The sequence below is a fragment of the Manacus candei genome, unplaced genomic scaffold, assembly GCF_025592945.1.
Source record: "Manacus candei isolate 608988 ecotype Guabito, Panama unplaced genomic scaffold, ASM2559294v1 h1tg000013l, whole genome shotgun sequence".
NCBI classification, from domain to species: Eukaryota; Metazoa; Chordata; class Aves; order Passeriformes; family Pipridae; genus Manacus; species Manacus candei.
The window spans coordinates 1,881,913-1,896,260 of record NW_026138061.1 but is presented as its reverse complement, the minus strand read 5'-3'; the positions used below and the strand labels follow the sequence as shown (position 1 = coordinate 1,896,260).

General features: G+C 39.9%; 1 protein-coding gene across 1 annotated transcript; it reads right to left on the bottom strand.

Annotated features, from left to right (window-relative positions):
• Nucleotides 1-465: 465 nt before the first annotated feature.
• MAL2 (mal, T cell differentiation protein 2) lies at nt 466-12,103 on the bottom strand. Its single transcript, XM_051778517.1, has 4 exons — nt 11,887-12,103; nt 9,573-9,743; nt 5,432-5,590; nt 466-3,166 (listed from the first exon to the last, which is right to left on the bottom strand). The coding sequence occupies exons 1-4, from the start codon at nt 12,019-12,021 to the stop codon at nt 3,086-3,088; spliced, it is 546 nt and encodes a 181-aa protein (XP_051634477.1). The 5' UTR covers nt 12,022-12,103; the 3' UTR covers nt 466-3,085.
• Between the last annotated feature and the right edge of the window lie 2,245 nt (nt 12,104-14,348).

Below are 14,348 nucleotides of genomic sequence, written 5' to 3'. Positions count from 1 at the left end.
GAGGCTTCTTCTTATTTACCAGCAGCTACTATACAGTCATATCCAAAACACCTTAAAATATCTTCTAAGAGTAGGGACCTGCTTGGTGTCTTAGACACTGCTGCACTGCAACTTCACATCAAATAGAGATGTTTGATGAAAACGCTATTTAGCATCTGTGGTCTTCTTCCTTTTGCCCTAAATTAATTGAGATTATTTATCTCCCTATGTCCCCTCCTATGCTTTCCATTCTTTGGAAGGTCTAAGCTTGTGTTCCTCAAGGTTATAGGCTTGGGGGAATTTTTGTACAAGGAAGAGTGAGACTTATTAGAACCAGCTTGCATATATCCTCTATAATACCTATCACAAGGATTACGTATTATTCCCCTATCAGTATCTGCATACAGATATCCAGCAATCACATACCATTTCTGAGTCACACCTATCTTTTTACCTCCCAGTACAAAGTAATAGCAAATTAACTACTGACTTTTTTCCTTTTTTTTTTTTTTTTTTAAAGAATGTAACTGCATGTTCTGGTGTGTCTCTCCTTAGATCTTCCTCAAAGTACAGTGCACACTATGAGAAAAATTCCATTCTTTCACTCCATTTTAGCTGTTAAAGTCATTCTTCATTACTGTAGTTTTTACCTTTATCTCTTCTCTGTCCTTTGTTTGCCTTTGATATTTAAGAGGGAAAAGTTCAGTCTTTCCTCACTGTGCAAACAGTTTCCATTCTACACTAACCACACTCTGCTATCTGGACTTCTACAAGTAGATTGGGAGACTTGAGTAGCACCCATTAATCATGACCTTTACAGCTCAGGTTTGAACTTAGAAGTTAGATACAAATGCTGACGAAACTTTGGAAGCTTTTTAATTGACACCAGGTGTGGGATTCATACTCTGTAGGTTTTAATAGTCAAAATATTAAGATCTGCTCTCCATCACCCCAGCTGGCTGCCAAGACCATAGTTGTGGCATGCAGAGTCTGTGGTGAGCAGTGCACAGCCAGGTTGCAGGATACAGGAGAAACCACACCAAAGATCAGCATCCATCTGAAATGTTGTTGCAGCCGGCCTTACTATTCTCACTAATATTCACGCAGTGTCACATGCCAAAACAGCTGTGAAACTATATATATACATATATATATATGAAACCAGCCCCAATACAATTGTGCCTTCTCGAGAAATCTTAGCCTTAATTTTCTATGTCTAGCGTCAGCGAGTCAAAGTTGCAAGGTAGTTTTTTTGACTTTCCAAAGACAAAATTATTAACCAGACTACTGTCATAAATATATTAAGTAAATTTAATGCTGCTTAGCATAAGTCTTTGTTATATACTTTCATCCATATACTCCAGTGTAAAGGTATTTTTTACAATATGAAGTATTTTTAAAAGTATATGGCTCTAGATAAAATGTTCACAAAAAGTCTCAACGCAATTAGAGAATTAGGAAAAAAAAAATCAGACAAGAGTACAAAATCTTTGGAAGAAAAAAAGATTCAGAAAACAGATAAAGGAAAACATCCCATTGCAGTAATTCCAGATGACCAAGTGGTTCCGTAGTCAGAAGGGCTGCCACTCAGTGCCGTGTCACCCATAAGAACCTATCCTGCGTCAGCAGGGACTGCAGGGCACTGCTGGGGGTGGCTGCCTCTCAGAAATGCTTGTCCCTGACAAGTTTGATAAAGCAACTTCCATGGCAGATACCGTTGTTGGCTCAAGGAGAATGAGTACACCTGGGAATGAAGGAAATCCTGTCTTCCCTTACCCAACCACTGCTGGTCTCTGCAGAATATTCAGGTGCACTGGTAGGATGTAGTGAACAAGTTGTTTTACGAATGACAGGGAGCTTTTATTCTCCCAGGTTATCTATTTGGCACTATTTGCAACAGAAAATTATTTGCTAGCAGTATAAAAAAAATTTCACCATCTGCAAAAGGACATGAGTGTCAGGGAGCAGAGCACAACGTTATCGTTTAGTTTTGCTAAATCAATTATCTATATAAAATATTGCATGTCATTATACAACAGGATATTCAAGAAAGGTTCAATTAAACTTCATTCATACGAAAAGCAAACTCCATAGTGGGTGGATTGCTTTGCATTCCACTGCTTTCAGTAAGATGTTGCACAGGCATCTGTCCAAATAAAAACACCTTTACAACACTGCAGGTTTAGAATGCAACAAATAACACACTGCAAGAATTGAGGTCAGACATTATTCACCATTTGGTAACATTCCATTCAAATGATATTGACTCACACAATACCCAACAAATGCAGCACTTTAGGTAACAAAAACAAATCTGTACTCTAAGGAAGTAAAACAGTGCAAATATTCCTGTTAAACAAAAATACACCATGTATATACACACACAACACAAATGCACTGTTTTGTTCTGCAGTATAAATAGATCTGATAAATAGTTCCTAAAACTAATGAACTACTGATTGTCAGTCCCAAACAGTTTTCATCTAGTATAGAATGTAATAAGCTTCAAGGATCAGATGACCACAGCCAGATATGGCTACAAAAGAGTATCAAAAAATTTCACTGCATGGTTATTTAAAATATATTCTCTGTACATCGAAGTTAATAATACATTTATACTAAGTTGATATCTCAAAGTCAGCTCTGATCATGTAAAGAGCAGCACACAGAACATCCATGACTCTACAAGGAGCCTCCAGGCTGGACCTGTGTGGAGTGCACCATAATGCTGCAAGACACTTAAGGCCCAATCCCAGGACTTAACAAGAGGGAAGCTTTTTATCTGCCTATGCAGTCAACATCTTGGCTTAATTTCCATTTTCTTCCTCTATTGATGTAGCACTAGAGTTCTGCTGTCTGCTAATGACATGTCTGTTTATCCCTGAACTCCCTAATACCATACAATAAGTACACTTAAAATGCATACACAATAAAAGTAAATATTAGAAAGGGAAGAGATGGAAACTTGTTGAGGAAATCCTAATTAAGGGTTATTTGCATTTAAAACAGATTTTAAGCAGAAAAAAAGTCTTTTTGGAATTACAGTAAAACAGACAAGTAGCACTTAATTTGATCTGAAGTGAAACACATGGGTGTCAATCTCTCTTCAACTATTATTTAGTCTCCATCTCCTCAATGCCAGGGCTGTGCTGAAACCGTAACAAACAGCTGTTGCAAAGGCAAAAATCTAGAGAAGAAAAAGGGGAAAAAAGTTAATCACACATTACATTGTTCTACAATTGTTTTTATTCTAAATGAATATATAAACACAAATTATTTAAAAGTTATCCCCCTCCCACCAAAACATTTAAGGTAAAGATAAGTGTGGGATCCTCTGAAGTCTCCTTATGAACTTCTCTGTTATAACCCCATTTTATTACTACCCTATGTTACTACTTTACACTTGATTGCTTCAGAAGACATTTTGAAATAGAACATTAAATAGAATTCCTGCAAAGTTATGGTACAAAGTAAACATGTATACATACACTGTGTATTCCAGTTTTCTCTTATCTAGACTGATCAAACATTAATCTCATATTTGTTTCCAAGTGAATGTCTTCATCAGCAAACATCTAGGAAGACATCCCTCTAAATAGCAGAGCTCTTTAACTTGCAGAAATACAGAAAGAACTCTAAGTCTGGCCTCCTCAACCAGATATCCAGTCACTAGAACAACTTCCGGAACAACACCAGGAAGTTGCTCTTGCTCAAGAACTGAACTGGACAGACTTGAACTGAAGGTCATGTCACAATAAAACTGAATACATAATAATGGGTTATGTCTCTTTGAAGATACGAATTCAATCATAACAATCTATTCCTTGCTTTGCATACACGTCTTAATTTGACAATTGAAGTTCTGAATAGATGCTACACCATAGAAATACCACCTGTAAAAAATGAACATATATATTTCTAATCATGGTATATGAAAGTAATTTAAAAAGACAGAATGTTAGCAACCTTATATATTTTTTTTTGTCATGTAGCTTACAGGACCATTTTAATGAAGTATTTCAAAGGATTACAAATTTTTTTCTGTGTGTTCTGACTTCCTAAATATACACTTTTGCAAAAAATGCAAAGACACTAAAGACTATAGTTATCTGATTCGCCATTTTCAAGCATCTCTTAATTGAAGATACTGAGGCAAGTTACAGAAGAGTCTACTCCTCCCCTATCTTGACAGGTATTTGAGGGCTTTGAAGAACTGAATTCTTCCTTAAAAAAGTAGTACGGAAGGAGGAAACAGTCTCTTGGAGTCGCCAGTATCCTGTTGTCAGACAAAATTACTTAAGTGACCATATATTCAGTGGGATCTGAACACACTAAACTAGGATTGAAGAGGTACACTTAAGGGTAGAATTTGAGATACCTGCTTAGTATAAAGACCTCCCTTAGCTCAGACACAGCTATGAGACACCACCTCTGTCCTTGTGCCACATGGCCACACAGATCAGATGTGCTTGTGTGTTACTGGGAGGTGGCTAATGGTGAGGAACTCCGGACTTGGAGACTGACGTGACCACTTCACCTCTTCAAACTATTCATCTGGTTTTATCTTAAGATGAACTGAGGGTGCTTACTATGCAAAATTTATGGTGTACTTTTAAGTTTTAAGGACAACAGATACTCGAGGAGGGTTTGAGAAGCTTAATAAATACATATTGTTCCCTGAGGTATGCAAGACCCTCTAGATGGAACAAAAAATAAGAGCATTAGTTTTAGTACTTTAAGCTAAGCCTACATGGCATACCTCTACTTGCCCCTGAGGAGTCCAGCCAGGGAGAAAACTAGAGCCTGGTATATTTTCTGATTCAGCTATGCACGCCCACATAAGCAGATACAGTGATTCAATGATGATGGAAAAATGCATTCTGAACTTGGGCTATCAAGAAAAGCACTCTAATAATTGCCATAAGAGACAGCATGGCCCTGACACATAACTTTTATGTCTGATTTAATAAGTACGTATGTGGAGCTTCACAGAGATCTAGTCCAAGTTTTATTTCTCCATGGCATATTCAGGACTATCTAAATGGTATAAAAAAAAGGCAACTGAAAATTTGAGCACAGGCATGAAATTCGTACCTCATTCTTTGATAAAGCCTCAGTTGTTATTTTTTCTTCAAATAACCAACACCATTTTTACACATTACCTTGTCTAAAAATTATAAACTGTAGTGATTATATACGTAAAACACTACGGTGAAGAGTAGCAACTCTACACTGCAGTGAAGAGTAGATATCCCATTAGTTATACCAACTATTATACCAATAGTTTTCGCATGTTGCTGTTAGACACTATTTGCTGCTCTCAAAGACAATCATTTCTCTCACAGCTCCTCCTTCTATTCCATCTTGCTGTTAAGTTCCCAAGTTGAATGGCTGGCTACAAGGACTTATAACAGATTTCTGTTCCCCTGATACAAATACACAAAATACATACCGAAGCTGCTATGCTTATGTTATATTCATGACCAGTTAGAATCCTCTCCTGTGCGGTGGAATTGAATTTGCGGGGAAAGTGATGCAGAGATGTAGTTGCTGCTTGGAGTAGAAAAGCTCCAAAATAAAAGACAAAAGTAGCCCCATGGAAAATAAAATCCTAAAAAACAAATAACAGAATCAGTCTGGGCTGCAATCCATACGTAATTCTTCTGTCTCAGTACGAACGAAATCCAACACTGAAACATGAAACGAGCACTGATAACAATAACTTTAGATAAACTGTGTTAAATCCATGCAGGAGCTTAACCTGAACATGTTTTCACAGCTGCTTGTACTTATAAGCAACTCACTAACATTATTAGTGATAAAGTGCAGCTCTCTCACTCTCCAAACCTTACATTCTTTCAAATTAAGAGGCATGTGCTCATCTTTATGTCCACATCCTGACCTCTTAGATCACTTTAAAGCTATTGGAGCTTACAGAAGTCTCTCTTCATACAGCTTAGATAAAAAAGAAGGGACATACAGGCCAACTTTATCACATTTCAAGCAGTACAATATGATCTTGCAGCCCCCCACATACCTTCTTAGCTATAACCAAAGCTCAAAAAATGCCCCCTCTGTGCTTAAATTTTGCTTCTGTGAATGCCCAGAGACACCTCAGCCTTGACACAGATGAAATTTACTTCCCAACATCAGAATACAAGACCTGAGGCATTTCCTCAACTCACTCTGACTTGGCTCTACCCAATAGTCAGTAATCTAAAAGTTCTTCATGACACTGTCTAATAAAATGCCTGAGATTTGAGAGGACGGGTGTTAGGATTTACTTTAAATATGCTTCTCTCCTAGCCCTCTCTATTCCCTCCTCTGTGGTGAATACTAACTGAATGTAAGGTTTAAACATCTAACTCTCATTTCAGGGTTCTATTACTGACACACAGGAAAAAGGTCTGGTGCTCAAGTATCTTTGCAGGTTCTATTTCAGAGTCCAGTGTTCCAGCAGCAAGATCTAAGATATGTTCCAGTACAGTTTTAAAACATCTAAAATATTCTTCTGACAACTCCTTTTGTTGTTGAGTCTGAAAATTGCACTGACATCTGCACTGCACTCAATTCCTGAGTCCATACAACATGTACTTTGTGCCTATACCTATGCAGGTCTGCAAAAGCCACAGACACAATTTTTAAAATACACAAAAGTATATGTATGCTTTTGATGATGCTGATATCCATGATATACAGTCTATCTCCAGCATGATGAATTCTTTATCAACTTTAACTTCATTTAAGTGCAATGGACTACCAGCATGTCAAGAGTGAGAACCCAAGGTACACTGTGTGTGCCCAGCACAGCAGCAGTCAGCATTTATATGCACTAGAAATTACTGTGTGACATCCTTACCTAATATCAAAGTGCTGCATTTCCCCGTTTAGAAACATGCAGTCTCTTGGCAGATGTGAGATTTTCTTTTTATTGAAAGCATTTTCTTTTCAAACCCATGACTTGTTCCATATTTGATAGCAGCTAAAGCTACTTATCACACCCTCATCGGCTTTGACAAGTTACAATATAAGCTGCTACTACAGTTCCCCATTGCACTTAGATCAGGACTGACTGCATACAAGAGAGATATTTTCAGAAGACAAACTCTTTCATTTCCTTCATTCTCCTGCCAAACCCTCTAATTTCCTTCTCCTGGAAGCAATGACAGTGAAGCTACGTAGCATCAGTAAGGCTTCACGTTCACATGGTTATGGTTTCTGTGACCAAAAACCCCAAGATCTTATGAGGGAGAGTTTTTTTGTTTTTAGTAATTGTTGGCATGGTGCCTAACTCTCCCTTGCCTCCACACTTATATAATCATTGGAACCTCATACAAAGTGTTCGTAAAATACTAACAGATCTGCATAAGTTAGTTCACATCTAATTTTGCAAATGAGTATGTTGTGAGTCAGGCTGCAAAGGACAGTATTTGTCATACCATCTGGTTTAATACAGTGATGTACAGAGTGATGTGGCTCCATAAGGTCCATCTTTTCCACTGTGTAGCATCTTATTTTTTAATATCTTTATTAGCATTAACGGATATATCCATTATACTAAGTAAGGTATTGCTAAATGCAGAGTTGCGTTTACTGTAACAAAAATAGTTCTAGTGTTTCCAGTAATTATTTATTTATTTGCAACAGAAGGTAAAAAATCTTGTGAAGTGCTGCTAAAGAGTTTAGTGCCAATAAGTTACTGAACATTTGGGTACCCAAAAATAGTGGTCAAATGATCTATCTAGTCTTATTTTTGTTGACAGCTGGAAAGGGCTGAGTTTTAGTTACCAAGCTAGAGATAAAATCATTCTTTCTGCATTTATTTAAGATGTTGACTGAGTTATGACAGCTTTTCAGATGAAGCTACAGATACAGCTTTTATACAAGTTTTGTAGCAATTTCCTGACATAGAAAGTTTTCCAGTCATTTATTATATGCAAGGGGACAAAATGAACAGTACAACAAATCATTGCCAGTATCAAGTAGCCAAGGTGTAACACACACACAATTGTCATAAGATGAAATTTGTATAGCATTTTCAATCTATAGAAGGCTTTGTCTTTACCCAGCAACTCTTAACTAGATGCATGATTGTAAACTGGCAAACAGTTTCAATGAAACCCAGGACACTATTAATTTACTTCAGTTATGCACATGCTCAAGGGCTTTGTTGCATCATAATTTGTGAGGATGTTGCAGCATAAATCCCTGTAAAGGTCTCTGTGATTGTAACTCATTATTAGCCTAATTACTGCCTGCATTGTGCTGGAAAGCTGATGCTGTATGTTTGTGTACTCACAGTGCTAAAGTTTGTTTTTAATAGAGTCCAGTCTGTTATCACTGATAGGCTTTGAAGTTATCTGAGCTCCAAACTCATGTCTATGATTTGCTTTAAAGACCTTTTGTTTTAAGGGATTGTCCATGAATAACCTGAACAGATTCCACAGATGTTGATACTGAAGCATGCAATTCCAGCTGTCATCAAGGAAAGTGTCAACAGGAAAACTAAGCCATGTAGGAGGAAGGTGAAGGTGATCAGCAATTACAGACAGCCATACTTTAGTGTTTTAGAGGTTGTAATCCTTTTAGATTTTTTTAAAACTTCCATTCTGATCACAGTTTTGCCATTCCTTTTTACTCACTTCCAGTAATATAAAAGAGTGTGATATCATCTCATACTCAACTATTTGAGTACTAAAAACTCAAAGTAAAAACAGTTAATTACAAAAAAGGAGCACATAAATTAGCAGTCAATAACCTGAGGTATCCATCTGGTTGACAAAACCAGAGCAAACAACTTCCCTTTTTTAATAGGAAGGTACAGTCTGTGAGAACTGTTGGCACAAGCCACAACAATCGATTACAGCAAGAATCAGGTTTTGTCTTCACAATGAGGAAAAGTTGAGCAGAGTATAATTACATCTGTAGTCTCACCAGACGAACGTTAAGTCTCCTAATAAGCAGCTATATCATCCTGCAGGTTATTCTGTCTTCGACCACCTAAGGTCTAACAGCCACTCAGCATTGCTGCCCCAGTTTTAAGGAATCAGCCCAAAAGTCACCCATAGACTTTCTTAGGAACTGGAGGGGACCTTCTGGGTGCTGAAGTCCAGTCTGTGGAATCTCAGACAATCCCATCACACAGAATGTTCACAAATGCATCCCTTCCTTTACAATATTAGATGTATCTTTCTATGTCCCATTATTCACAGGGTGTTACTACCACTTCTTTAATACCAGAAAGTATTTTCTGATTACCAGTCCACAATAATTTCTGGCCATTTAAACCAATTTGTTGTCATGCCTTGTTAAACTAGTCCTCTTCCTGCTGCTCATGCATTTTATGTGCTCATAGAGGACAAGTATATTCCTTCAGTTTTGAAAGCTCCTTCAACCTCCATCATAAAACAGGTCCTGTATTTCCTCTGTCATCTTTGTAACCCTATTCTTTTTCCAGTTTTGAATTCCTCCATTTTGAAGAACTTTCCACTGATACAGAAGGCCAGTCATTAAGACTTTGGATCAGGGCTTCTCATTAGATCATTATCAGTTTATAAAACAAAGGGAACCCTTAAATAAAGAAAAAATCTTACCGCCTGGTTCCAGTTGACAGCAATTCTATTTGCATAGCCGAAGAGGAACACAGAGAGGAACACAATGGACAGGAACCATGCAGTCACTGCTACAAACATGACCCATCCCTGCAGCAGTGGCAGTGGAACTTGGGTAGAAGCGACCAAAATCCAGACTATTGTTCCAAAAAGCTGCAAGGGAAGGAATATAGAGAATGAATTGAGAGATAACTTTTATTCAGTCATTTCTGCCTAAGAACTGATATCACACATTACACATCATCAGATTACTCTTAGGAACCAAGAGGAAACACTTCCAAACTACTCTGAAAGCCAAGTCCTCTTCTCAGAAATGATAGGCACTAAGTGGTGGTAGGACAAAGCCACTCTGAAATTCTTCAGAGTTCTTAAAATAGTCTTGAAAATGGGATTTACGAACCCAAGTGACTTGTGTGCTCCTGCTGCTGCTGAAAATTCTTACCCTTAGTCTCATTTTGAGGAAAATATAAGAAATGTGAAGCAAATCTATCTACATATACTAAAATTGGCATGAGAAGGACGTACTTCAGATTTTGATTCAATCTCATACTATTCAATTTAGTAGTCCTAACCAGATGAGATACAGAAAAGATGAAACTACTTCTCTTATTCAATGTATTTGTAATAACAAACTGAAAGAGAACACATTAAGCAATAAAGTGAAAGAGAAAACTAGAATACACAATAAGGCATGTTGTAAATTATGTTGTAAAGATTAGAAAAATATACAGCTTTCCAGAATCATCATAACTTGAGGAAGAATTCAGTACTGCCAATTTTCATTTCAGCGTATTGATCACAGCGAATGAGTGAGAGGGACACAATGCTATGATGGACTGATGGAGAATTTATGTACTCTATGACTTCCCTGGTTTAATCAACTCTTGGTGTAAGGAAGGCTACTATTTCTTCCTGCAAATCCTGCCTCTTAATAAAAAAAAGATAAATGGAGCGAATCACAATTGTCATCTGAAGTATGTTCATTTATTACAGAAAGATTTAACTTCATAATCCAACCTGCTGAATAGTGACAACCACAATCAATTTCCAAGCAAGTTACTTCTCTCCTGTTTAAATTCTACAGATTTACAACCAGGAAGTCAGAGGTTACTTTCAGATTCAGAGAACTTCCTTTTGTATCAGGGTTGGATGAGAGATACCTTTTAAATAATGTCTGCTATAAAATTAGTTGGTTCCTCTCTCATGTTACTTTGCAGCAGCACATATGTAAAGATGCACTGTAAGTCTCAGTTCAAAGCTCCCAAGGGTTTATGTATTAGCATTCAAGTTGTTCTCTAGGGTTCCTTTTTTAGCTGCTGTGAAGAACCAAACTTTCTCTAGTTTCACAAAACTGCAGGTGCAAGTCTGTTACTCAGTGAGCAGATAGTGATGGGCAGTTAGGAAGCAGAAGGGATATCAGAAAGTGTCTGTCAAACAAAAAAAACTGAGTCACGTGAAATGTTTTCAGTATTTTGAATGTGCAAACTTGCAGGGTTCTTTAAAAATAAATTTAGAAATGTACTGTAGAGACTGTTAATCTCAGTGCTCACTATTGTGTTATTTCACACCACACCTGTCCACTTCAGCTCAGCTGTCAGATATACAATAGGTGGGCCAACTTAATTAACCTTTTGTTCCTACTGACTCAGGGCCTGATTTAGTGCCTGGACTTGTGTTTTGAGCTCCTTGCTCAGGCGGAGTTTTATAGCTTGTGGGGCGGGACCCAGCTCACAAGCAGCATTCTGCTCTGACCCCGAGAAAAAAAAAAAAAAGTTAATAAAATCAGTTCTACCGTGTTTTTTTTTTTTTTCCCCTCTTACTTATCAGTACAAGGGCACTGCAGAGCCTCATACACGGCCTTAGCTCAAAGGTCTCAGCCCCGTGTACACCAGCGAGGACTTACACATACATGACATTAAACACACTTGTAGGAGTCTGCACAGGACCAGTAACGCACGCGCGCAGGAAAACCCGGTGTAACTCCACGGTGCGATTTTGGGTCTGGGTCACTGAGTGGCTTAAAGTCCTCGACAGCTCAAACAACCCCAGGAAAACCATCTCGGCGGGGCCGAGGTGAGCGGACCCGCCGGGGCCGGGTCCCGCTGCCCCCCCGGCCCGGCCCGGCCCGGCCCCCGCACCTGCCCCGCTCACAAAATGGCAGGTGAGGAGCGCGGGCGGCGCGGAGCCGCTGCTCGGCCGCCCCGGGGAGCGGGGGGGCCGCGGGCGCGGAGGGCAGGGAAGAGCGCGGGAAGGCGGTGGCCACTTCCCCCCTCCCCGAACTCCCCCGTGCACTCACGATCTCCAGGAAGATGACGGCTCCCGAGAAGGTGCGCAAGATCTCCAGGCCGGAGGGCAGCGTGACCCGGGCAGGCGGGAAGTAGGGAGAGGGGTTGGGAGGCGGCGGCATGGACGAGGCTGCCCTGGGCAACATGCTGCCGCGGCGGCGGGTGCGGTGCCGAGCGCGGCGGGGCCGCCCGAGCCGTGGCCAGGTGGGCGAGGGGGCGGGGGCAGGTGAGGGCGGGTCGGTCCGCGCCTCCTCCCGCCCCCCGCCCGCCCCGGGCCGGCACCGCCCCGCCTCGCCCGGGGCTGGGAAGGCGGCCCCGCCGTGCCGGGCACCCGACCCGGGGCTGGGCCGTGCCCGACCCGTGCTTGTCCGGCTTCCCCGGCAGCGCAGCGCTCCGCATTCATAAGTCCTGAATCAGTCCGTGATTTCCTAATGCCGGCTTGCAAAAGGTTGTTATTTACCTTCTGGTTACAGATCTTTGGGGCTTCGAAATTACGAGGTGGCACCTTTTTTTTTTTTTTTTTAAAGGAACCTTTAGAAAGGAACATTACCCATTCAAAATACTGAAAACATTTCGTGTGTATCTTCTTTTCGTTCAGACTGGCTCAACTATGCACAGTTGCTTAAAAGTAATAGAAAATGTTCGTTTGTAAAAGTTTTGGGTAGGGAAGGGTCTAGAAAGGCACACGTTCCCCAGACCACTTATAATGCATTTTTTTCTTATGTTTCTTTGTATAAACATCTTCCCAAGATGAAGGATGTGGCACTAAGCAGCAGTTTTGTTATTTCTCCCAGAGTGGTTTAGGATTAAGTGTCCTGACTATGGGATGACTGAGCACTGTTTCACCCCAGTGTTAAACCGTGCAGTGTTTCTGGGTGTTTATCCACAACACATATAGCTGCGATTTGACAGATTACATTTTAAGAAGGTTTCATGCAAGCGTAGCGGCAGCTCTGGAAGTTGAGCTAGCTCGGGTGTTAGGACTATATTCCTTTATGTTTAGATGCATGATGTTTCTGGGATGTGCCTTTGTCATGACAAGAAATACCACAGCCTGAATGCCTGTCTTCCCCACCCCAATCCAAGCTCCAGGTGGAGAGCAGTTGACTCCAGTAAACACGACTCATCCATGCTTCTACCATACCTAGTACATAAATAGGTTTGTGATGCTTTTAAAATGCAGTAAAAGCTGCTTGGCTTTGAAATTGTGACTTCTAAAGGAGAAAGAAACAACAGTTTGCATTCTTTATTTCACTCTCTTCATCCGCATGGCTGTTGTAGCTGGATGCCTCTTGCACTTAAGTAGGAGATGTGGGATTGAATCCCCATTAGGCTGAGGAAGGCACTGAGCCCAGTCTTCCCTCTTTTCTAAGTGCTTTACCCCATCAGTTACTCAATAAGATAATATTTCTCCTCTAGACCTATTTTAAAAGTGAACCTTGTGTCCCATCCATTTATCTTCAGGAAAGGACTTGGGCTCTGGAGGTGTATGCCTACAGGACCTGATTTGGGCGTGTTTTGGAAAGGAATGGGTTTCAGACTTGTGCCTAAGTGATTAGGTGTAGGTGGTTTCTTCTTGGGGTTGCATTCTGAAGACCATACGTCCAAGTAATTTCACAGTCTGGCCCTAAATCTGTTGAGACTGCCCTGCAGAGGGAGAAATCTCAGTGGGCGGAAAGCTGGGTTGATCAGTTTATGATTCAGAAGGAGAACTGTGGTTGTCCTTATCTTATACAAAGGAAGTACAAATAACACTTGGTCATAAACATCTCCAGTGTTATTATCCAGCTGTGCAATTAATCTGTGTGAACTCCAGCAGCACTGGATTTTACTAATGATTACATACCATGTGCATTCACTTTTTCTTGCTTATAAATACCATTCCTTTTAGTCTGCACATTCTTTTTAACACTTCTTTTCTAGAATTTTAGTAGGTTTTTACAATAAAGTCTAAATTTCACTGGGAGGTATAGGTATGCTGAGTAGATTTTTGGCAGGGCTTTTCCCTGAATCATAATCATTTAAATGAAATTGACTGTTTAAACTATTTTTACTGTGTTCAGGCAGGATGCACTACAGCACCATAAGGGATTGCTTTTATACTGATTCGTGACCTGTTTGAATCTTTAAAGATCTGGATTCTTTAAGGGATTAGTGTCAGGATTGCATTTTTAAATTTCCATGGCAAAAGCACATGTTTGTGTTGGACTGCTTTTTAATAGCATTTTTATGTAACTAATTGCATCTTGGCATGTTACAAGGTAAACTAATGATGCTGCTTCAAGTCCACCAGAGTCAACAAGTAGACAGAAGTATATTGATTCACTGTGCCACAGAAGGTCTGTCTATACAACCACAAGGACTAAAAACTGCTCCTAAATGGCTATAACATAAAATCCAAACTCTTTCCCCTTCATGTTGTTATGCTTATGGCAGCCTAACACAAAGTTGGCATTGTCATAGAACTACAAAA

Coding starts and splice junctions, on each gene's coding strand:
- MAL2 (XM_051778517.1), bottom strand. CDS start 12,021: ATGTTGCCCAGGGCAGCCTCGTCCATGCCGCCGCCTCCCAACCCCTCT. Junction 5,591..9,572: donor CTGTCAACTGGAACCAGGCG/GTAAGATTTTTT, acceptor TTTGTTTTTTAG/GATTTTATTTTCCATGGGGC. Junction 3,167..5,431: donor ACATAAGCATAGCAGCTTCG/GTATGTATTTTG, acceptor TTTCTTCTCTAG/ATTTTTGCCTTTGCAACAGC.